The sequence below is a fragment of the Notechis scutatus genome, chromosome 2 (assembly GCF_049901735.1).
Source record: "Notechis scutatus isolate UNSWTSFEM ecotype Mainland chromosome 2, rNotScu1.2, whole genome shotgun sequence".
In the NCBI taxonomy this organism is placed as follows: Eukaryota; Metazoa; Chordata; class Lepidosauria; order Squamata; family Elapidae; genus Notechis; species Notechis scutatus.
In genome coordinates, this window is record NC_142010.1 from 148,167,886 (window position 1) to 148,191,803 (window position 23,918).

Below are 23,918 nucleotides of genomic sequence, written 5' to 3' on the forward strand. Positions count from 1 at the left end.
AACCCCCTCCTCAGGCAGGAAACCCTATGTACCATTTCAGACAAATGGTTGTCCAATCTCTTCTTAAAAACCTCCTGTGATGACCCAGAGTGTAACACAAATGTAACAAAATCCATAACGTAAATAAATGTCCTTTAATGCCTCCAACTTGGCCCCACTGTTCAATAATTCTCAGTTGGAGATAAAACTTATGCAAAAGTAGTCTTCAAAAGAAAGCAATACAGTCCGAACTTAATGAGCAGATAGAGGTGAAATAAAAAAAACCAAAACAAACTACAATGAAGGAAATTCCACAATGGACCAGGATAAGTAATTACCAACTTCAAGGATATAACAAGGCACAGTCTGTTGGAAGAACACCAACCAAGATAACTTCAGCCCAAAATAAAACACGCTTTGCTTCTGGCAACGCTATGTTTTAACCGTCTCTCTTATATACTATTCTCCCCAGCTGCAACCAATGAGGGGGATCATGGCCGCTTCTTCTCTCGTAAGCCAAGTTGTTTCCTTCTCCGTTCCTCCCTGCAGGTCCTAGGATGCAGAGGGGATGGACCTGGTTCTTCCTCTGACTGCCCAGCTGGCTTCTGCCCTTCCCCAGCCTCCTCCTCAACCTCCAGAGCCACACCTCCACTCCCTGTTGGCTGTTCCTCTTCTCCCTCAGAGTCCGACTCTACCAAGGGCATGACACCTCCAGTGTTGGAACACCTATAACTTCTGGAGGCAAGTCGTTCCACTCTTACAGCTAAGCAGTAGGAACTGTATCTCTGAGTGTTTGTTGTTATCCTTACAACAATAGAAGACAGGTAAATACAGGTAAATACAGTTCATTTAGTGACCAAAGTTACAACGGGATTGAAAAAAATGACTTATGACCATTTTTCACACTTATGGCCATTGCAGCATCCCCATGCTCATGTGATCAAAATTCAGATGCTTGGGAACTGACTCATTGCAGTGTCCTGGAGCCACATGATCACCTTCTGTGACCTTCTGACAAGCAAAATAAATGGGAAAACCAGATTCACTTAACAAGCATGTTACTAACTGAACAACTCCAGCAATTCACTTAACAACTGTGGCAAGGAAGGTCATAAAATGGGACAAAACTCACTTAACAATTTTTTTCACTTAACAACAGAAATGTTGGGCTCAACTGTGCTCGTAAGTCGAGGACTACCTGTATCATCATGCTCAGGATGGAACCTTAATGGAAGATGGAAAATTAGCATCTAGACCAGTATATTAATAACAGAGGGAAAATGCTAGATGAATCCACTACAGCTATCAACCCAATTATAGTATTCACAATGCTTTTGCAACACACCCAACTAGTGCTATGAACCAGATGCTTTAATGAAGATGACAACAATTGCAGGTACCTAGCTTGGCACATACATGTTTAGTGCATTTGAGAAATAATAAACACAAAAAATACAGGTAGTCCTCGACTTACAACCGCAATTGAATCTAAAATTTCCATTGCTAAGCAAGACAGCTGTTAAGTGAGTCTTGCCCCATTTTAGAACCTTTCTTGCCACAACTGTTAGGTGAATCAGTGCAGTTGTTAATTTAGTAAACCCAGTTGTTAAGTGAATCTGTTTTCCCCATTGGCTTTGCTTGTCAGAAGGTGGCAAAAGGGGATCACATGACCTTGGGACACAGTAACTGTGATAAATACATTCCAGTTGCCAAGCCGTCCCAATTTTAATCGGGTGACCACAGGGATGCTGCAATGGTTGTAAGTGTGAAATCAGTTATAAGTCACTTTTTTCAGTGCTGTTGTAGCTTCAAACGATCACTGAACAAATGGTTGCAAGTTGAGGACTGCCTGTGACAGGAGACAATACAACAACTTTCTCCAACCTGGTATCTCTAGATGTGTTAGACCAGTTTGCCAAAGGTTTGAGGATTTACTGTTCCAACACACTGGGTGGCCTAAGAATAGGAAACTGCAATATGTAATCTGGAAAAAAAAATACCTGGGAAAGATTTTTGTTTGATGGAGCATTCCTTATACAGCCCTAGAGCTGAACATATCTATCCCTGTTTCCCATTCCTCAACTTCTACATTGTAAATTCTATATCCAATTTACTACAAATGTACCTCAATTCATAAACCTGCCTCTGGAATTGTGGAAGTGAGGATATGAAATAATTCAATACTCACTCGTGGGAAATTTCCTCTAATATATAACTGAAATCTTTCCTGCATCTTCAATCTTAATGCCTCTTGTTCCGTACTAACCGACTACTGAGAACAATCCTTTTTTTTTTTATCTTACTCTTGTACCATCACAATGTTCTTTTGAATGTTCTTGGCTCTCTGATAAAATACACAATTGCTTAGATTTTCCTAATATGAAAAACCCTGTGCATGCCCCCTAGAAATAGGGTGTCTAGGGAATATAATTGATTGAACTAAATTAGACATAGTTTAGAATAAAACTTGCTAGAATCAGGATTCATAAAACATATATAAACAGGTAAACATGTAACAGCTTTGCTGTTCTCCTTGGAATTGTTTCTCACTAATTTCCTTCCATTTCTTCTATGAAATCAGATGTAATACCATTTTCATCATCTGGAGTGTTTTAGGATGATGGTGTTAATCTTTGTCTATAATGATAATAGGATTTTATTATCACAAGCCTCCTCGTGGCTCAGTTGCTCGCTAAAACATTTTTCTAAAGTTTTAAGAGCTGAAATATATTTGCTATTTTAAAAATTGATTAGTGAAGTCTTCAGGTCCAAAAGGATGTCCTAGTGTTATGGCCTAATTCTTTTTTTTTTTTTTTTTAATCTTCTCTTCAGGTCCAAAAAGGATGTCCTAGTGTTATGGCCTTCAACAATTCTTGTCAATGAAATTATTGTGACTAATTCAAGTAAACAGTGATTAAAACAAGCCATGCTTTAGCACGATGCATTCTTCTCTTCCCCCTTCTACATGGGTCTTCAAGGGCACTTGAATCAAAGGGTACATGATCTCAAACCCCAGTTCCCAACTTCAACTTCTAGCTGCAGAAAATTCATAACTGTTGATTCAATGCAAGTGGCCCACGTTGCTCATCCCAGCCATAAACAATGGATTCCAAACTAAAAAGGTTGGATTAACTCCATATCCACAATCAAGCCAAATAAACTTCATTACAGCATAGCATGATGTACAGATCCAGTCATATCAGTATGTGTGGCTTTTCTCTGCAAACTTTCTTTCCCCAAATAAACATACAGAATATTTTAAACAGTAAGTACTCTGGGACCTTTGCCGAGGAACTGGCTATGAGAAATACAAGCCTTCTGGCGTACATTCTCCAGGACCAAATGTGCCATGCAAGGATACTGAGTCAACTGAAAGATGCATACAGTGCTGTTTACTTGCATCATTTTTTAAAGTACACAGCATAGTTGGCTGCATTATCTGTTTACACATCATAAAACTATGAATTTGCCTGTCTGGGAAGATGGGACAATGGTCATTAATTTTATTGGTTTTAATTTATAAAATCTAAGCCTACCATAGACAGCCAATTTGATATAGTGCTTAAAGCACCATGCTAGAGACTGGGAGACAATGAATTATAGTCCAGCTTTAGGCAAAAAAAGCCTGCTGGGTAACCTTGGACTAGTAACTCTCTCTCAGTTCTAGGAAGTAGGCAAAGGCAAACCACTTCCAAAATCTTACCAGGAAAACTGCAGTGACTTGCCAGGTAGTCAGTCATAGGAGTCAAGATTGACTCAAAGGCATCACACACACACACACACACACACACACACACCAAGGCTATCAGGATCTAGTAGTCATAAATACTATCTATTACTTCTAGGAACAAAAGTGCTTAATTTGTTCTAAATTAAGAGCAGGAGGTATTCCGGTACGTCCCAGAGGCTCGTTTTGCCCAGAGCCTGGGGAGGCAGTTTTTGCCCTCCTGGAAGCTCAAGGAAAGCCTCCAGAGCCCGGGGAGGGCGAAAAACAGGCCCCTGGGAAGTTCCGGAAGGCTGTAAAAAGGCCCGTTTCCAGTCTCCACAGAGCCTCCGGAACTTGGGGAGACTGTTTTCACCCTCCTGGAGGCTTGAGGAAAACCTCCAGAGCCCGGGGAGTGCAAAAATGCCCCCCCCACCATTGTGCAGGAGGTCGACTAGGCCATGGCCATGCCCATCCAGCAACTGGGCAGAGAACCGGTTGCTACATTTTTTTGAAGCCCACCCCTGATTATAAGGAGTTGATAGAAACAGACTGTAAAAAAGACAAAATATCTTTTTTGCATTATACTCTTCTGTTTTGTCATCTGTGGTATATACTGATTTTAAAAAATAATAATATATCAACTGTGGAACATTTATAAGGATCTTTCAATAATAACCTAATCTGTGGAAGAAAATATTTCATCTTCTGTTTCCTGTGCATAGATATGATTATTATTCCATAAAAATAATATTATCAAAGATTCAAGTCCACGCCGCACAGTAATCCTTGACTTACAACTCCAATTGGGACCAGAATTTTTGTTGCTAAGCAAGGTGGTTGCTAAGTGAGTTGCGCCCAGTTTTATGACTTTTTTTGCAATGGATGTTAAGTAAATTATTGCAGTTGTTGAGTGAATTACCTAGCCATTAAGTGAATCTGGCTTCCCTACTGATTTTGCTGGGTGAAAAACAACTGTCACAAATGATGATCAATGACTCCAAGATTCTACAACTGTTGGTTAATAAATACAGAATAAATACATGTTGCTTGCCAAGCACTCAAATTTTGATCATGTGACTGGGAATGCTGCTGTAATAGTCATGCATGTAAGACTGGTTGGAAATTACTTTTTTCAGTGTCGTAATTTCGAACAATCACTAAACAAATCCTAACAGCTTATTTCACAGAATGTTTTAGTTGAGCTTGGTTTTTTCCTAATGCCTCTTTAGTGGTGCTGAAAACATTTGCTGTCATTCTAATCAAAAAGCTGCAGGAACAAAGTTTAGATAACCCAGTTTAGCTTTATGTTGGGCAGATTTTCTTTCAGCAGGTCAAAAGAAATGCATGGATGGGAAGAAGAAAAGTGACTAAAAATATCCTTGTCATAATAACAGGGAGTTGTGTGCATCAACATCTTGGAAAAGAGGACAACATAAGAAAATATAGATATCAGTGGATTTAGAGAAAGCTCATGATAGAGTGAATAGGCAGAGTTAAACCTGAATATGTGATATCCCCTTGATTGGTTAGTATCTTTATAGCAATAGCACTCAGACTTATATGCTGCTTCATAGTGCTTTACAGCCCTCTCTGAGTGGTTTACAGAGTCAGCCTATTGCCCCCAACAATCTGGGTCCTCATTTTACCAACCTCAGAAGGATGAAAGGCTGAGTCAACCTTGAGCCTGGTGGGATTTGAACTGCCAAATTGCAGTCAGCCAGCAGTCAGCAGAAGTAACCTGCAGTACTGTATTTTAACCACTGCACCACCGTGGCTCTTTATGGATATTTACTCTCAAGAGATACTGCGTGTTCTGTCATGAATATACATGTTTAGAAATGGATGATGAGAACCCTGCAGCAAATATTATATAGGTTATGTGCTGCAACAAGGGTCAGAAAATTAATGTATTAAAACCCAACCTAGTTGTGTTTGACAGATAGAAACAACTCAAGTAGCATCGTCCTTCACGGGAATAAATGGAAAAAAGATGAGGAAAGCTTCCTATGCTAAGCTTTAATGACTAGATTTGTACCATGGGCTGCCATGGTTCAACCAGCTCATTGAATAAGTCAGTTAATTGCTTCAAACAACTAGATCACAAATCATGGTTTATAACTCACAACAGTGTCATGATGGCCCTAATCTTAAAAGCAATCTGGAAAAAAGTATAAAAATGATAAAACCATTTTCCACAAAGATGAACACCCATAACGCAAAATACTGTATAAAACAATGAAATAACATCACTTTAAAATAGCATTTAGTTAAAAGACAGCCTAAAAGTCCACTCCAGGAGCAATTATAATATTGCAGTACTGGGTAAATATTTCAACTGACATTTAAAACAGGACAGTTGGTATGCATCATATTTCCCCAGGCATAAAAGATCCCAATTAAGGTGTTGTTAGTAAGAAGGCGAATCACTGTAGCTACTCTCCTGCAAGCTAGAGCTATCATCACCACTACAGTGGGTCTCCCTGATTATTGACTTCCAGGTAGTAACATGGCAGATTAGCACACCTCTGTGAAACAGTGGGAATGATGCAGGGACAACACCATGAATGAAGCCTCTCTGGACAAGGAAAAGCCATGAGATCACCTACATGTTATCCAGGAAGGGTCAGTTCCTTGCAAGGAAGCCTGCAGTATCAGGTGGGACCCTGCAGACAACTTGTGAATAGATCACTGGGCAGAATACTAATACTCTATTGTCCTACTCCAGACAGAGTCCTGGTGGATATATCAGCTGAAGTTGGGAATCAGCATCATATAGAGCAAAAAAATCAATGTGAGGAAAACAAGATCTTGGGGGAATGAAGAGTGTTAGCAAGAAAGGAAAGGAGGAAGGAAGGAAGGAAGGAAGGAAGGAAGGAAGGAAGGAAGGAAGGAAGGAAGGAAGGAAGGAAGGAAGGAAGGAAGAAAGAAAGAAAGAAAGAAAGAAAGAAAGAAAGAAAGAAAGAAGGAAAGAAAGAAAGAAAGAAAGAAAGAAAGAAAGAAAGAAAGAAAGAAAGAAAGAAAGTGTGGTAATTGAGGCAACCTTGAAGTGCTCAGTTCTCAGTAGCTTTATAAAAATTTCTATGACAATGTAACTGATATTTCTGTTTCGTAAAACAATAATTCTTTCTTGAGGATAATAACAGTAGAAAGGCAGGGACGTAACTTGAGGTTTGCTAATCATGACTATCTATGCTATACATCTATTACCTATTGTATATGTATAATGTATCATTTTCTCCCCCTTTCCTGATATCTATAAATAGGAGTGTATCCTTTTCTCTGTAGGAGTCTGTCCCATTATTTTCTGGAGGAAATTCCTTCAGTGCATACTGTTAAATAATAATTACTGCAGTAAGCCTTGATTATTGGTTTTTGAGTCTTACATTTGATTTCACACCAAGAAAACACATTATGGTCACTTCAGGATAATGTTCAACACTCAGGTTTTCTGCATGATTTGACAGATGTTACAAATGGATCTACTGTAATTACCGTTCATGGCTTCAGGACTTAATTGGAGAAGTAAACAATTGTGTTCTTGGGGCTGAATTGTATTCTTATAACTATTTCATTACCAGGCCAGGTAACATCATCAGGATCAGGAAGAATAGGGTTTTCTGGCTGTTTATATATAGGAGCTTGCTGTGCCAATGTGCCAGTCTTGATGGCAGTGAAAAATCGTAGTTTTCTGTACTTCTTTGCTGTCGTATAAAGGCCATCTGGATTTTTGTAGGCTATATCTAGTAGCCCTCACACATAAGACAAACACAGCAACGTTTGAAAATTGACTTGATTTCTAAGACCATTTCTCAAAATCAGAAACGTAATTATGTTACAGCATCCTAACATTTATTAGGATCCCAGTAAGTAATAATAATAGCAATAGCACTTAGACTTACAATATATACCGCTCCATAGTGTTTTACAGCACTCTCTGAGTACTTTACAATGTCAGCATATGGCCCCCCCAACAATCTGGGTCCTCATTTTACTGACCTTGGAAGGATGGAAGGATGAGTCAATCTTGAGCTGGTCAGGATCGAACTTCTGGCAGTGGGCAGAATTATCCTGCAGGACTACATTTTAACCATTGTGCCGCCAAAGCTCCAGATGATAATAAATTAGTCAGCAATCAATACTATTTAAATCAAGGCAGCCTTAACTGTTAATTCTAACTACTCATTTCAGATAAAATGTAAAGGGAAAAGTTATAATTCTGTCATTAGTTTGCTCATTGAACAATATACTTTTAAAGCTTTTGGATTTCCTTTCATAGTGTTCAAGAACTGGATTTTGGATTTCAGGTGGAGCAATATTTGCAGCTCAGGAAATATTTTTAACTTCCACTAAATGCATCTATAGGTGTCAACTAGCAAAATGGACAGTATTTCCTCTGTCTTACCTTATTTTAATCATATCTCAAGTGCTGTAAAATGTAATTAATTCATACTTCTTATCCAGCTTCCATTCCTGATCTGTAATCTTCCTATATAGATCAATCCTTGTGGATGAATTTTACCTGAATGTATGTCTTATGGGTACATTAAATAATCTCATCCATCTGCAGATGGATAATGATGCCACTATAGAAGGGCTCCTATGCTGGTTAAACATAAACTATATAGTTAGTTTGGGAATGAGAGCTCTCCCCTTAAGGGAATGCCTCATGGGAAATGTAGTTAATGCTTCATGGGAGATGTAGTTCATGTCATGTGGTCACATCTGTAATCCTGATTGGTCACTGAATTGACCTCTGGTTAGGTTGGGGGGAGTTGTCTTCTTTCTTACCTGGACCCCAGCAACGTGCTGGAGTCGTCCCTTGCTGTATCATTATGGGATGAAGATAACTATCTTTTCACACTTTGAAGACAACAATGCAAAGACTGGACATTAGATGAATCTCAACATAACTGTGAATTATTCCTTGAGAATGCCTGATATAATCCAATAAAGAAACTTTGTATGGAAGCCTTTGTAGTGTTTAACTACCTGTCTCTATATTCAGCCAGAAAATTAGAGACAAGATAGCTCCCTTAAAGTAGCCTTGTCCGAACTCAGTAACCTCCAGATGGGCTCGGTGACAAATCTCTTCATTCCCCAGCAGCAGATTTGTCATTCAGGATGCCATAAAATGTATCAAGGCACTCAAGATGTTTTCATGTTCATTCCTGAATTCCTGACTTTAGAGTGTCTAACTAGCCCAGATAACAGCATCCTTTTAGGATTAGGGGGAAGTGTTTAACAGGTGCTTTCTAGCATGGATTAGCTAAACAACAGAGAGGTGGAATAATCCTAGTTTGCTTGACTTTTGACAGTAAACTATACAGTGATAAAATCTACATTTCAAAGTGCCAGTGCTATGATGGAATAACCTTATTCATAATTAACGACACCATGTTTTACACAACTGAATTTTCTATATTTGCACAACACTGAATTGGTGTGCACAATACATGAGGCTATAATTATATGATATTACTGTATATAAGCCCACCTCTGAGTTCAATTGCCTGTTATTGTTGCAGGATTCTCGAGCCCAAAACATAGCCATTTCTATTTTTGTTTAATGTGCTTGTGTATACTATTGCTGTTAACTATTTTTTATAGCTGCCCAGAATTGTGTACATGGCAACCACTGTAGAAATTTAAATAAAGTGTAGTTAATGCAGAATGTATCGTGTGAACACAGCCAATGACTCATCATATCTTGAAGTGCAATTTGAAGCATTAAAAATGGAGAAATGCTGACAGAGAAATAAAAAAACACTAATTGCGTATAAATAAATGTCCTCGTTTCCCAGTATACTTCTGTATGCAAATGGTTAATTAACATCTAGTGGTGGGTCTCTGGTGATTTACAGTAGGTCCAGAAGGATTTTAGGCTCTTAGGTATTTAATAACAAAAACAACGAAGTATTTCTCTACCACAGCTTGAAACAATGCTGCTGAAATGGAGAAATCTTAAAAACGGATGTTTCTGAAAGGATTGAGAACTCTCTTAGAAGCAGAATTTCAGAATCCAAAACAATGTCTTGGTTTCAGAATTTATTGAATTCCAGTATATTTAGCATCAGCTAAAATTGATTTCATGGGTCAAATTCCACACACTACGATAATTTCTTGTCTATGTTAGTTTAGCTTGAATTATTATACACCAAAGGGGAAAATTCTGAGCAGTAGATTGTATCACAAAAATTTACTTTTTTTAAAAAAAATGAAGTACCGGGATATATAGATTTGGGGGAAAATAAAAAGGCAATAACTATAAAGTACCCAATGTAATATGAATTACAGTTTCTGATACTTTATAAGTGGTTGGTTGTATGAGTTGTGGATTCTAAAATAAGTGCAAGTGCATTGATCCAAATTGCAAAATGTTAATGTATCAAGCATTGTCAGAAAAATTATTAGTCTGTAAGGTTTAATAAGGCTATCAATCTGGGATGCAAATATCTCTGGTAGCTGTGAAATAGATTACTTAGAGGGAAATAGTTTTCCCTTTATCGCCATCCAGTGGACATCTGAATTTTTGCAGCTCTATGGTGCAATTACACCATAGAGCTGCATTTACACCTGGGAGAAACTTGTGGCAAAAGGAATCAGTTCTTCATGTGAGGATAATGTGTTTGGAAATCTACAAGTGGTGTTAAGTATATATGTGTATGGTGTGTGTGTGTGTGTGTGTGTGGTATTCACATATATCGAATTAAAGTGAAACAGCAGCAGTCTGATAAATTTATTCAGACATTAGAATATGAACCATCTTACTGGATCAGATCAATGGCTTATCCAATTTAACATCCTGTATTCTGAAGTAGCCAATCAGAAGCCCATATAATATATAATATATCAAAAGGAACACATAAAAGAACTGCAAAACTTGCTTTTGGTGGTCCAGTCAGTGGACATCAGAGGAAATTCCTTTTGAGCCTGGAGCAATTAATTCTATATTCATTTAATTCCCTTTGATGTGTTCAGTCATATACTAGCAGGTCTCCTGTCTGGGCAATCTAGATCACTTGGAAGAGCCATTTTTCGAAACTGGGAACCTGCTCCCAAATGTTGCAGGACTGATCTCCCTTCTGACTGGTGGGCTCTGCATTTCCATGGCTTTTTTTTATATGGGAGGCAGATAGTGTACTTCACTGGCATAGCCCCATTCTTCCCTTTTTTATTGTGGTTGCTTGAACAGAAAAGTATTAATATTTTGGGAGATTGATTGTAAATTTTCCAGGGGGTCAATATTCCTACTGGGCTACAAAACTTAAAGCCCCATAGGACCCACGCAGCAATACCCTTTTCCCCATCATTCCTAAGGTCTTGACACATTTCTCATCTTCTGGAGGTTGGAAATCTTCTTTAGAAGCAGAAAGTTTTAAAAAGCTGAACCAATCCATGCCCTGGAACTATGCTGCATTAACAATGCACATGGGCAGCAACAGTAAACTGGCTCCATTGAGGAGGTAGGCTGCAGGCCATGCTTTTCACACTGACGTACTTTCGTCCTACCTCAATTATGGGAAGAAAGCATATTACTACAGTTATGGAGAAGACTCTTCCTCTCCATCTCCAGGGAGGAATAAAGATCCTCTAGTCTCCAATATCAACACCATTATAGTTGTGGCTATATATGCACTTAGGTGTCTTCCGATCTCCTAGAATTATTTGATGTAATACGTTAGGCAACAATATATCTTGAGTGAACCAATAATTGGCAACAGGGCCAAGGAGACCAGCTTCCTCTATATCTGTGGAGGAGTTATAGGGTGATGCTAAAACCTTAGCCCAAATCAATTCAGGGCAAGATTAAGGTCTCGTCACTTAAAGTTATGGATCATAATTTACTGCACTAGTGTGACATGGATTGGAAAGCACAGGAGACTTTTTTCAACTTTGTACTCTAGGGCTGTGTGACATTGAAGACATTGAAGTAGACATTGAAGTCAGCTTGGTTTCTTTGGGCCAGCTACCTACACACACAAAGACACCAAGCTGACTTCAATGTCTGTGGGAAGATTACTGTAGAACCTGGGTCTGCCTTCTCCTGGTCCAGAATCTTAACCCCTATACCATATTATATGTCTTTCTCCTAGATATAAGCTATTAAATGCAGAGGAAGATGTTGACACATTGTCAGCAATGTATCTATGCCTTTGCAATCTCTGTTAAAATGTGTGACAGCTGCAAGGTAAAGGAGTCCCTGCAAATTTTATTCTGCAGATTATGGGGGCAGGGGGAAGTGCTCATCTCCATTTCAAGGCCATTGGGCCAGCTCTATCCAAGGACATTTCCGCGGGCATATGGCCAGCATGACGTCATGGAATGCTGTTACCTTCCCATCATAGTGGTACCTATTTATCTACTCTATTTGTATACTTTCAAGCTGCTAAGTTGACAGGAGCTGGGGTGAGGACAGGAGCTCACCCTGCTGCATGGTGCTCAGGTCTCAAACATGAGCTGTTGGCTTTCCAGCTGACAAGTCCAGCGTCTTAACCACTGAGCCGCCATAAGAGTTGTACTTATGTTCATATACAACTCCCGTTCATTTCAGTGGGACTTGCATGGGAAAGCCTACTGCACGGGACATCATACTTCAACCATCAAACTTAAAGCAGGACCATAATGCAACAGCAAATGACATGAACTGTGGCCAGAAGACTTTCAGTTCTCTCTCCAGCTTTTCCCATTTAAAGGCATCCCAAAGTAGGGCAATGCAAAAGATGTCTGCCTCTCCAAACCCCTTATAGCATTAATCCTGAACTTTTTGGCAGCTTCCCAGATTCATACATAAAGTGAACCAGGGCAATGGTTTTGGAATCTGGCAGAAAGCCATTTCCCCAAGGACTATTTACAAGCAAATGGAGATTACTTGAAGGAAGCATGATTCATTTTTATGAAGAGCTAGTAAAATTGTTATTACACTAATAAAGTATTATAGAAGACTAAATATAAGGTAGTAAAAAAAAAGCTGCTTGGGGTGTAATGCAAATCTTTTGAGCCATGTCATAAGAGTACATTAATGAACACTCCTACCCCAAGGCCAAAAAAGAGGCCTCTCCTTATAGGTCACCAACCACCTCTTGCTCTATCTTTATTCTTTATTATTCTTTATTATTATTAGAATATTAATAATATTCTTTATTATTTAAGCTCTCAACTTTATTCATTTCTAGGATGTCTCCTTTAATTGTATAAATACCTTTACCTCACCCACAGAATTGCTAAACAAGTTGGTCTTCTATGAGTAACCCCACCTCACCCCATATTTTCCCAGTCATTTGCTCATCACTTCCTGGGAGGGGGGGGGGGAAGTCACTCAAATAGCATGGGTGTGCAATGCCTTTTGACCAGGAAAGTGCAAGGAAAGTTATATTTCACCCCTCCACTTCTCTTTTATCTACAAATGCATTGGGGTGAGGTTTTTTTGTACTAAGCAGGACTGAGAGGGTAGACTGAGTCTTAGAGCTCAGATGGAGCATGTTAAAACTTCCCAGCTGCCTCTTTTTCAAATATGATGTATTGCGTATTACTTCCTGTCTCCAAACCTTCCAAAACCAAGGGACCTCATACTATGGGGAAATGTAAGTGATATGAAGGAAGAGGGTACAGAGAAAAGAACGGAAGAAGGCAGATGACCATAACTGGTTCTAAGCTAGCCTTCCTTAACATGGTGTTGTCCAAATGTGCAACAGTTGGCATTCCCAACATCTCCAGCCAGAAACACAGCACACGTGTAGTCTGACTACATCCAGAAAGAACCAGGTTAGGAAAAACTGTTCATGGCCATGAAATGCTTTGCAGTTGCTGGTGCAAATCAAACTAGTATTAAAGATACATGAACAGATCAGATTTCTTTTTCTGGTTAGCCTTCTTCACTGATAGTCATCTGTTTTCCTGAATTCAAACGGCTCATTGGGGGGGGGGGGAGATTTTTGACAAAAATAAGCTTCTTCCTGTACCAAAGGTGCTTTTTCAAGAGCAATTTGACTTTCTGGTTTTTCTTTGAAGACGTTTTGCTTCTCAGCTAAGAAGCTTCTTCAGCTCTGACTGATGGTTGGGTATGGAAGGATTTATACTCCTTGCAGACAGCTGGTCATTTGCATTCCTCCCATTCCCCACCATTCACTCAGAGCTGAAGAAGCTTATTGGATGAGAAGCGAAACGTCTTCAAAGAAAAACCAGAAAGTCCAGTTGCTTCTTGAAAAACCACCTTTGGGACAGCCATGACCTGGATAAATGAGAATCTCCATAGACACTTCTGCCCGTACTAAACAAAAGATCACATTATGTACAAATATAGGCTAACTGACTATTGTAAAAGGAGGAATGAAATTCTTGGTTGTTTTAAAAGTTGGAATAATTCTATGGACAAATAGGGGAGGGGGGAGATAGTTGGACTTTGAGTCAGACTATCATATTAAGCAATGTAGAAGAAGATAAACAACAATGACCAAACAACAAGATACTGAAAGAGTGAGCTCCAACTTGCACCTAAAGGGAAGGGGTGAATATGGAAGGTCAGGAAAACTAATTTAAAACTCTCCCGTTGTTTCTATCAGAATTAGAAACAGGAACATAGTTAAGTGATGCCATAACACACCTCTATCCCAGTCATGGAGATCCAGCAAACGACATCAGTAGCTGGGACTAAAGCCATGTTTGCCACTGTAGGAGCAGTCTTTTTCTATGCCCAAACCATTTCCCCCCTCCCCCCACCAAAAAAACACAACTCATTAAGCCAGTCTTATTTCTAAAACAAGGTTTAAGGCTGAAAGCCCAGTTAACTGTTTATTCATTAAACCACGGTAAAAGTATAGCCTAGCATAGTCTAAAGTCAGCCACTGTATGATGACACTGGGCGCTTTTTGAGAGTCAGTACATGGTTATAAATACAGAGGTGTTAATTTCTTGGGTCACTAAGATATACAGATTTCTTGTTTTAGATTGATGGGTCTTGTCAGAAACTCTGAGGTACTTTCTTTCAGGAATTTCAGTTTGGGAAATCTACCTCAAATAACCAAGTTTACATGGGAAAAATGTAGATCATCGCTAGATGGCAACAAAGTCATACAAAAAACTCTTTGCTGTCATCTTAACGATTATCTGGATTTTTTAAGCCCAGATTTGGGACCCCTAACCTTAAGTTCCAGGCCTCAACCAATGCCTGAGAGAAGAAGGCCTCCATCCTTTGACCACAGAGGAATATCATTTGGAACACCTGCCATGGAACATTTCAAGGCCCCAGAAGATGCTGTTTAATGATTTCCTAAACAGCACATGCTGCCACAGCTAATCTCTGTGAAATGACAACCCCGTGAGCAGATACAATCTGCATGGACACTGCACCCAAATATCAAGAATACAGACATAAATGTCTTCCACAGAGTAGGTAATGTGAACATAATCAACCACGGCTGGAAAGGTTACCTGAAATATTAAATTGTGCTTTAGTGGTTACCTAAACTGTATCAGAACACCTTTGAGCATCAAACAGTATGATAAAAAGTGGTCGTTATGCATTAAATTGTTTCATACATCTGTTGTGCTATCAGATCCTAGTTAGTATAATTCTCCTCACCGCCTAAAATTTACCTTGGAGTTAGGTAAAGCTGGTACTATGTTCATCTTGATTTCAAATCTCCCTGAGTTATACAGATGGGCGGGGGGAATAAAGCAGAAAAGCTTGCTCAGTTTGCAACAAATTCTTAAGGGTTCAGTACAGAAAACAGAGTACAGGTTTTGCATCTTCAGAGAGAAGCCATGCTAACATAAAAGCGAGTAGCAGCTGAAAAAGCCAGGAGAAAAGATTCTTTCATCCTTCACAGAAGCATTTCAGAGATGTACTTTGATATGGCGGAAGATACAACAATCCCTCAACTAAATCAACACAGCGGTTAAAAAGAGCAGTTCACAAGACTGCATACACATGTATCACAGTATTTTTGTTCCACCAGTTTGTAAAGTTTGTCCAAATATTTGTGTTTAAGAAGCAAATAAAGTTTATCTATCTTAAGGGGGCCACCCATGGTATGTTAGATAGAGATACAGCAAGCTTTGCTTGTTAGCCTGTGGAAGGAGGAAAAAAAAACTGTGGTGGAAACCAATTCTGAACTGGTTCTCAATGCAGCAGAGTGTTTAAAGTGTCTCTCAAGCCTGTAACAGGCCAAGTGCACTAATTCCATAGCTCAGTCACTATTCCAGACATGATTCAACAAGTGTTTCAGCACAACAGGTTCTGCTAGGTCACACACACTGTTGCAGCGTGGAGCTATAGATCAAGAATGCAGTCCTCTATCCCCCCAAGCAGTCCACAGATAATAAAACTGTCCAGGCCTTGTAGGCCTTGTTTACCAGCTTCGTACAAAAGGGCCATCCGCAGATCAAAACCAACAGCTTCAGACAATCCGCAGAGAGCAACCTGAAACTGCAAAGTTAAAGCGTGGAGTCCATCACTGGATGCCCATTCGGAGACAGGATCCGATGCTCTATGGTGCTAGATTTCATTGAGGCAGAGGAATACTTTGGCACCCGGCGGCAGGCAAAGCAAAGGATCTTCCGGAAGGTGCTTCGCATCTCATTGTCCCGGTAGGAGTAGATGATGGCGTTGATGAGGGAGTTGATCTCTGCCAGCAACAGGAAGTATTTCTCCACTGCCAACACGTTGCAGCTCTTGCAGCCGAGGCCGTCCAGCAGAAGAACCACCTGCCCTGGCGTCCAGCAAATCACAAAGGCACCTAAGACAGGAAAGAGGAATCTATGAAAAAAAAGAAAGAAAAGAAATCCAAAGGAATTCACAAGACTTTTAAGGAGCTGCACATTCGCCAAGGAGAAAGATGTGTAAAACTTAGAATAACAGAGTTGGAAGGGACCTTGGAGGTCATCTAGTCCAACCCCCTTCTCGAGCAGGAGAGTCTATTCCAAATGTTAGCCTCTACCTAGGATCGAACTCACAGCCTCCTGGTTGTAAGGCGAGAGCTCCTTGTTCTGAAAGCTGAAGATGCATTGCCAACTACATATTACCTGATTCACGGCTTCCCCAGCCTAACCCCTTCAGATTCATATATATTATAGCTCCAATACTGAATGAGGATTTTGGAAACTCCAGTCCCAGCATATCGGGAAAGACTAGGTTAGACTTTTGCCAGAAAGGAAGGAGAGACTAGCTGGAGGCTAAGATTTAGGCCTGGGCTCAAGGAGGCAGAGGAAGGAAGAATGTATATTCTGGCACTTCCACCTATTATCTTTCCAAAAGTCTATCACATATGGGCTTTTTAATTATTTCTGGATTTTATTTTTTTTTAAAAACCTGCCTTTATTGTTTGTATAAATAGCTCAAGGCAACAAACATAGCTAATACTCATTCTTTCCTCCTCTTATTTTCCCCGCAACAAAAAATCCTGTGAGGTGAGTTGGGTTGAGAGCGATGGGCTCAAAGTCACCCAGTCAGCTTTCATGCCAAATAGGACTAGAATTCGAAGTCTCCTGGTCAGGCACCTAGCCCAACGCCTTAACCACTAAACAGAACTGCCTCTAATTTGATTTAGTTTAGATTAGAAAGAAGGTGGATGGTGGAAGAAAGTGATGGAACATGGTGGCCAGGGAAAACATGGGCGGGAAACTATTTCTCTCATACTAGTGGAACATGAAGTCAGTTCTCTCTCCTTGAGAAAATTCAGAATCAGTTCAAAAAAGCTTTCTTCCCAACTTCTGATGAAACCACAGAATTCAGTGCTACAACCATCAATTTAGAAAGTTCTAAAGCAGGGGTGTCCAACCTTCGCAACTTTAAGCTTTAAGGAGCTTTGCTGGCTGGGGAATTCTGGGAGTTGAAGTCCTCCAGGCTTAAAGTTGCCAAGGTTGGACACCCCTGTTCTAAAGGGAGACCACAGTGCTGATGAGTGCACCATTGAAAGACCTGAAAAAAAAACAGATTAGGGATAGATCTTCATGGAGAAAAAACTATGTGGTTGCTCAGTGTCACAAATGAATTGATGGCAACATAATCAATGAATGAAATCAATCAAAATGTATGTTAGACTATCAAGAGGTAGTGGCTATTATATACTATTTCCAGAATCAATCCAGGACAGCCTTAAATATCTACCACTAGGGAGGAATAGATAAAGTTGGTTATTACTTTACCATACAAAAATTTAAGAGAGAATGCTGGATCATATAAGCATATTGCATGATCCATCGGGGCTCCTAGTATGTTCCCATAATGCAAATCAAAACTATGTTTATTAATCACATCTTCTGGTTGCCTGCTTATTTTCCTATAAGAAGAGAAACATTTTATTTTACTATTTTATTAAGGAAGTTTATATGGCTACCAAACTCACTCTCGGTGACTCCTTCTGACACACTCATGAAGTCACTTGTGCAGAATTCCCAGTGTGGCCTTACCAAGGCATTATAAAGTGGTATTAACACTTCGCATGATCTTGATTCTATCCTCTGTTTATGCAGGCTAGGACTGTGTTGGCTTTTTGGCAGCTGCTGCACATTGCTGGCTCATATTTAAACGGTTGTCCACTAGGACTCCAAGATCCCTCTCACAGTTACTACTGTTGAGCAAGGTACCACATATACTGTACCTGTGCATTTTGTTTTTCTTGCCTAAATGTAGAACCTTGCTTTTTTCACCATAAAATTTCATTTTGCTAGATAGCGCCCAATGTTCAAGTCTGTCAAGATCCTTCTGTATTTTAAGCCTATCTTCTGGAGTGTTGGCTATTCCTGTTAGCTTAGTGCCATCTGCAAATTTGATGAGTTCCCCATCTATCCCCTCATCCAAATCATTGATGAAGATGTTGAAGAGTACTGGGCCTAAAAGAGAGTCCCAGGGTACTCCACTGCATACTTCCTTCCATGTAGATGCAGTTCTGTCGAAGACTACATGTTGAGTGCGGTTGATCAGCCTTTCCATGTACACATTTTGTTTGATTCTTGAATGCTAATAAAATCTATGAAGAAATATATTTTAAAAATAGAGTTATATCTAGAGGAACTGTTTAACAGATGAAAGCCAAATGGCTCTAGCTTTAAACCTTCTTCTGAGTCATGAGAGGACAACCAGAGGTTTATGGGCCAAATGTGACTGGACTCTTTAGCTTCTTCCTCCCTGACCTTGGACAGGATGAGCAATAAGGATTTTGAGCAGCTAATTCAGAGCTCAGAAATAGCAATAGCTCTTAGACTTATATACCGCTTCACAGTGCTTTACAGCCCTCTCTGAGTGGTTTACATAGTCAGCCTATTGCTCCCAACAATCTGGGTCCTCATTTAGACTGTATGATGCAGAATTTAGACACAACAACTGATATGCAGCAAAAAGAATTTTAGCAGAAGAAAAGCATTAAGTTTATATGAAATATTAGAAATGGCAGGTGCAAAATGTTTTACTGCTGGTATATTATTTCAGTTGCTAAAATAGAAATTTTCTAAACAAAAAAGGTTGCAAAATGGGGTCAGTCACATGGGCAGGCTCTATTATAGTTGTATGCCAAGGACTACCTATAGGGTGTTTTTTTTAAATGAAGGGATTCAGTTTTCCATCTGTTATCTTCACATGCTCTTAACTCCTTTTTTAAGAAAAGCATATGGAACCAAACACCGTATGGAACTGATAATAATACAGCTTTAATAATAATAATAATACAGCTATATATCCTGTTCATTCCTCTATTCCTACTGTCCCCATTAAGCTTCACATTCATTATTCGATTCAACCCTACATACCTAGAATGGTCTTGTCCCTAATGCTATAAAGCAGAGGTCTCCAAACTTGGCAACTATGCTGGCTGGAGAATTCTGGGAGTTGAGGCCCACAAGTCTTAAAGTTGCCAAGTTTGGGGACCCCTGCTATAAAGCTAATCACTCATTTCATAAAGCCACCCTGGCTGCTTCAATTTCATCTGCTTTCCAAAGGGAGCCCAATCAGGAGCCACCTTTCCAGAGCTGTCAAGTGGTTTTAAAAGGCAATGGAGCCTATCTACATAAGACACAGATTGGAGTAATCCGGCCTTTGGCTTTTGAGGAATTCTGGTTTTCCCAAAGCTGTTGTGGAAACATGTTTACCTTATTTATTAAGTTAGATTTATATCCAGCCCAATCGTAAGATATAAGACACCTTACAATAATGAAACAAAATAATCCAGCAAAAATATCTTATAAATATTTTAAAACATCCCAAAAGAGACCCCCAAAGCCCTGTAAAAAAGCTTTCTATTTTCCCCCCAGAAGGCAGATAATATCTATAGGCTGACCCCTAACAAGGAGACATTCCAGAGGTTCTGCTCCACCGAAAAAAACCCCGCTTCTAAGGCATTTTAGCCCCTTAAGGGCTAAAGGAGCAAGACCTCAAACATTAACCAGCACCCACAGATGGGAGATGATTTCCCTCCATTGAACAAATTCCTATAAGCTCTTTATTGGTATAAGCATCATAAAAAGTTATGGAGGGCTTTAAATAATCACAGGCAGTCCTCGACTTACAACTAGTGACCATCTGAAGTTACAATGCCAGTGAAAAAAGTGACTTACGACTGGTCCCCACGCATTTATAAACACTGCAGCATCCCCCCCACCATCACATGATCAGAATTTGGACATTGGACAACCAGAATATATTTATGATGGTTGTATTCATGACCTTCCCAGATGACTTTCACGAAGCAAAATCAATAGAGGAGCTGGATTCGCTTAACAATTATGTGATTCACTTAATCTTGGCAAGAAAGGTAATAAAATTGGGCATGACTCTCTTTACAATCACTTTGTTTAACAACAGAAATTCTGATATCAATTCAGAAGTGGTATTCAACAGGTTCTGACCAGTTCTGGAGAACCGGTATCAGAAATTTTGAGTAGTTCAGAGAACCAGCAAATCCCACTTCTGACTGGCCCCGCCCCCATCTGTTCTCTGCCTCCTGAGTCCCAGCTGATTGGCTGGGTCTTCTTTTGTTGCCCTGCACAGGAGAAAGGAGCTGGAAAGCAGGTTAGTGGGGTGGGGACGGAATGGGATTTTAAGTATCCTTCCCCTGCCATGCCCAAGCCACACCCACAAAGCCAAAACACACCCACAAAGCCACGCCCATAGAACTGGTAGTAAAAAAAATTGAATCCCACCACTGTATCAATTGGAGTTGCCAGTCAGTGACCATCTGTAAAAGAGATTATAGAGATCATTACTGACTGAATTATAGAATGCCCCCTAGAAAGTTTTTAATCTACCTGCACTTTGGGGAAGTCCTGGGACTTGAGAACCTTCAAGAAGACCAAGGAGTCTCAAAGGAAGGACATTAGTGGAGAAGACAGACCCACTGGCTGAAAAACACTTAAGATTCAATTTGTTCTGGAAACACTTCAATATCTATCGTTCAGTCTGTTACAGAATTATATCCTGCTCATGTTTTTAATTATTAAAATCCATGCACAATTTATTTATTACTTTATTAATAGGAGGCAACTGAAATACAACTGAAAGCAATCTTATTGAGTTCAGGAAGATTATTGGCAGATATGAACTGCCAATTCAACTTATGCAAAAAGTCATCTTGGAGAACACCAAAGCTAGATATTTTAAAGCAGGGGTCTCAAACACAATTTACCTGGGGGCCGCTGGAGGCAGAGTCTGAGTGAGGCTGGGCCGCATAATATTATACTTTATATTATACTTTATATTTATATTTATATTATACACTAATATTATACTTTCATATCACGGTGGGGGCCACAGGATATCGTCCTGCGGGCCGCGAGAATGAGACCTCTGTTTGAAAGTTTTCTTAGCCATACAACTTGAGCTGAGTAAAGCAAGGAAAAAAGGGATTGTATTTTTCTTCACTAGTTTATTGGAGGGCTGAGAAACCTTTTAAGCCAGATTCAAGGCTGCCATAAATTTTTCACCAAATTATGATAAAGATGAATTTAGTAGAGTTTTCAGCCAATGGGGCCTATGATTTTCTATCCATTGGTCAGGTCTTGAAGGCTGTTGAGTCCAAGGTGGGATGGACTCTTCTCTCCAACTAGGATTTTTTTCTTTCCGGCCTTGCCAGGAGAAACCGAATGATACCTAAACGCCTCAGATAGGATTACCGCCTGCAGGAATTATATCCAATGAGCTTGTCTCAACTAGTCTTATTATGAACTATGTGGTTATTTCACTGTCCTTTACTTTTAAAAATACTGTATATTATTTTTTTAAGGAAACTGCCTTTGTTACAGTAAGATAGAACTAAGCCCTTTAGGGAGGAGTTCATTTTTTAATGTTTCCTATTCTAAAGATTCTACATCCAAGAAAAAAGTGTCAGTAAGTTTGAATAGAACCTACACTTGCAGAAATAATAATTAAAAAGGATCTTATATATGGAATAAGTCAGTCTGGTGTAGTGGTTAAGACACCACACTAGAAAGTGGAAGACCATGTGTTCTAGTCTTGCCTTAGGCACAAAGTCCGTTGATTGGCCTTGGGCCATTCACTTTTCTCAGCACTAAAAAGGAAGCAATGACAAACCACTTCTGAAAAAACTTGCCAAGGAAATTTCAGGGACTTTTGCAGCGCTAGTAGTTTTTTTCCAACATTCTTATCAAGATAAAGGTTCCCCCCGCCCCTCAAACATCCTAGTTGTTTATGAAGTATAGCCTTGAGCAAACACTTGTGGAACAAAACCCTACGGACAACCATGCAACCTTTAGAAGGTTAGATGGACATCATCTATCAATCCATTCTGTAGCACTGTAGGCACCGGGAAGGGACTTGGTCTGGAAGATCACAGGAGGTCACTACTGAAAAACCCACAACCAGAGTCAAACCCTTATGACCTACTTTTAGTCTAAGTCTTTTTCCCAGTAACCTCATAAAAAAAATTAAAATTTTCTAAACAGTGAAAAGTTTCACCTGCCCATTTCTGTACAAGCTGCTACAAAAACTGTGGGGGGAAAAACAACAACAACAAAAGGAAAACCCAGACTACTGACTCCTTTTCTCGCTGTTCCTATCTCCCTCTCTACAGGGTTAACTTTCCAAGAAACAAAGTTCAATTTGGCATTTAATCCCACCGCATAAAGGCTAAACAAGATACTTACAAAAATGTTTCATAAATGTAATAGCCTATGAAACTCCAATGCATTCTTCATCTTGTCCATTGCAAAATAAATAAACCAAAGCATTTTTTTTAAAAAAAATTGTGCATTTTCCAAAGGAAAAAAAAAGGCTTATCGTGAAAGGGACCTGTTTGTTTATTTAAACACCTTTGCATAGTTGCCCAACTCACACAGTGATTCTGCTGGTTGATATTGGGATACCCTCCATGTATAAAAATACATCAAGCTCTTACTGAAGACATAGAATATTGCACCTATTAAAAGCTGTGATATCAGCATATAGCAGATGGTACTTACACAAGGAATTCAAACATACACAAAAATGATCACTGTTGCTAACGTCTCAGTAACCTATTTGTAGGTATTTCATTTTGTTGACTTTCATCTTTACTTCAAGGCACCTTCTATTTTGACGCAATGCTAAACTATATTTTAGTGTTCATGTTTTAGAAGAGTCCTCTAGTTCAACTCTCCACTTTGTTGATGTAGCTGCAATGATTTCAGAAGTGCTCCTGCTTTTAACTGAACACAATTTGCTACAAAATGAAAAAATATGGTTAATTTTAATCACAGTTTATTTATTGAAATAATCCAACCATAAATCACAGTTTATAAAATGAATTTAACCTAATACACCATTGTTAAGTGGTCACAATTTAGGGATCAAAATAAATATAATTAATTATTGTGAAAGCTTATGGAAAGAGTAGTTTCATGTAAAACAAATTCTGCCATGTCCCATTCATAGTCCGCTCTACTGTATATCGAGTAGAGTGGAGGCTTCTATCTACCTCCGCAACTGCAATTCATTTCTGAAAATAATATACTAAATGAAGAAGCCACACAATTTTGCCTATGCTTAAACAAAGCATAGTACTTCTTGAACACCACCATAAAGGTAAAGGTTCCCCTTGCACATATGTGCTAATTGTTTCCAGTTCTAGGGGGCAGTGCTCATCTCCATTATAAATCCGAGGAGCCAGCACTGTCCAAAGACATCTCCGTGGTCATGTGGCCGGCATGACTAAATGCCAAAGGCGCACAAAACACTGTTACCTTCCCACCAAAGTGGTCCCTATTTTTCTGCTTGCATTTTTTTAACATGCTTTCGAACTGCTAGGTTGGC

The 23,918-nt window shown here is 39.4% G+C and overlaps 1 protein-coding gene across 9 annotated transcripts in view; it reads right to left on the bottom strand.

Annotated features, from left to right (window-relative positions):
• Nucleotides 1-14,429: 14,429 nt before the first annotated feature.
• The window catches only part of LPAR2 (lysophosphatidic acid receptor 2), a 29,253-nt gene continuing 19,764 nt past the window's right edge, over nt 14,430-23,918 (bottom strand). For all 9 annotated transcript variants that reach the window (XM_026673825.2, XM_087956565.1, XM_026673824.2 and 6 more), the window contains one exon: nt 14,430-16,419. In XM_026673825.2, coding sequence (XP_026529610.1) covers nt 16,118-16,419 — 302 coding nt within the window. In that variant the 3' untranslated portion in view covers nt 14,430-16,117. The remainder of the gene's footprint in view (nt 16,420-23,918) is intronic.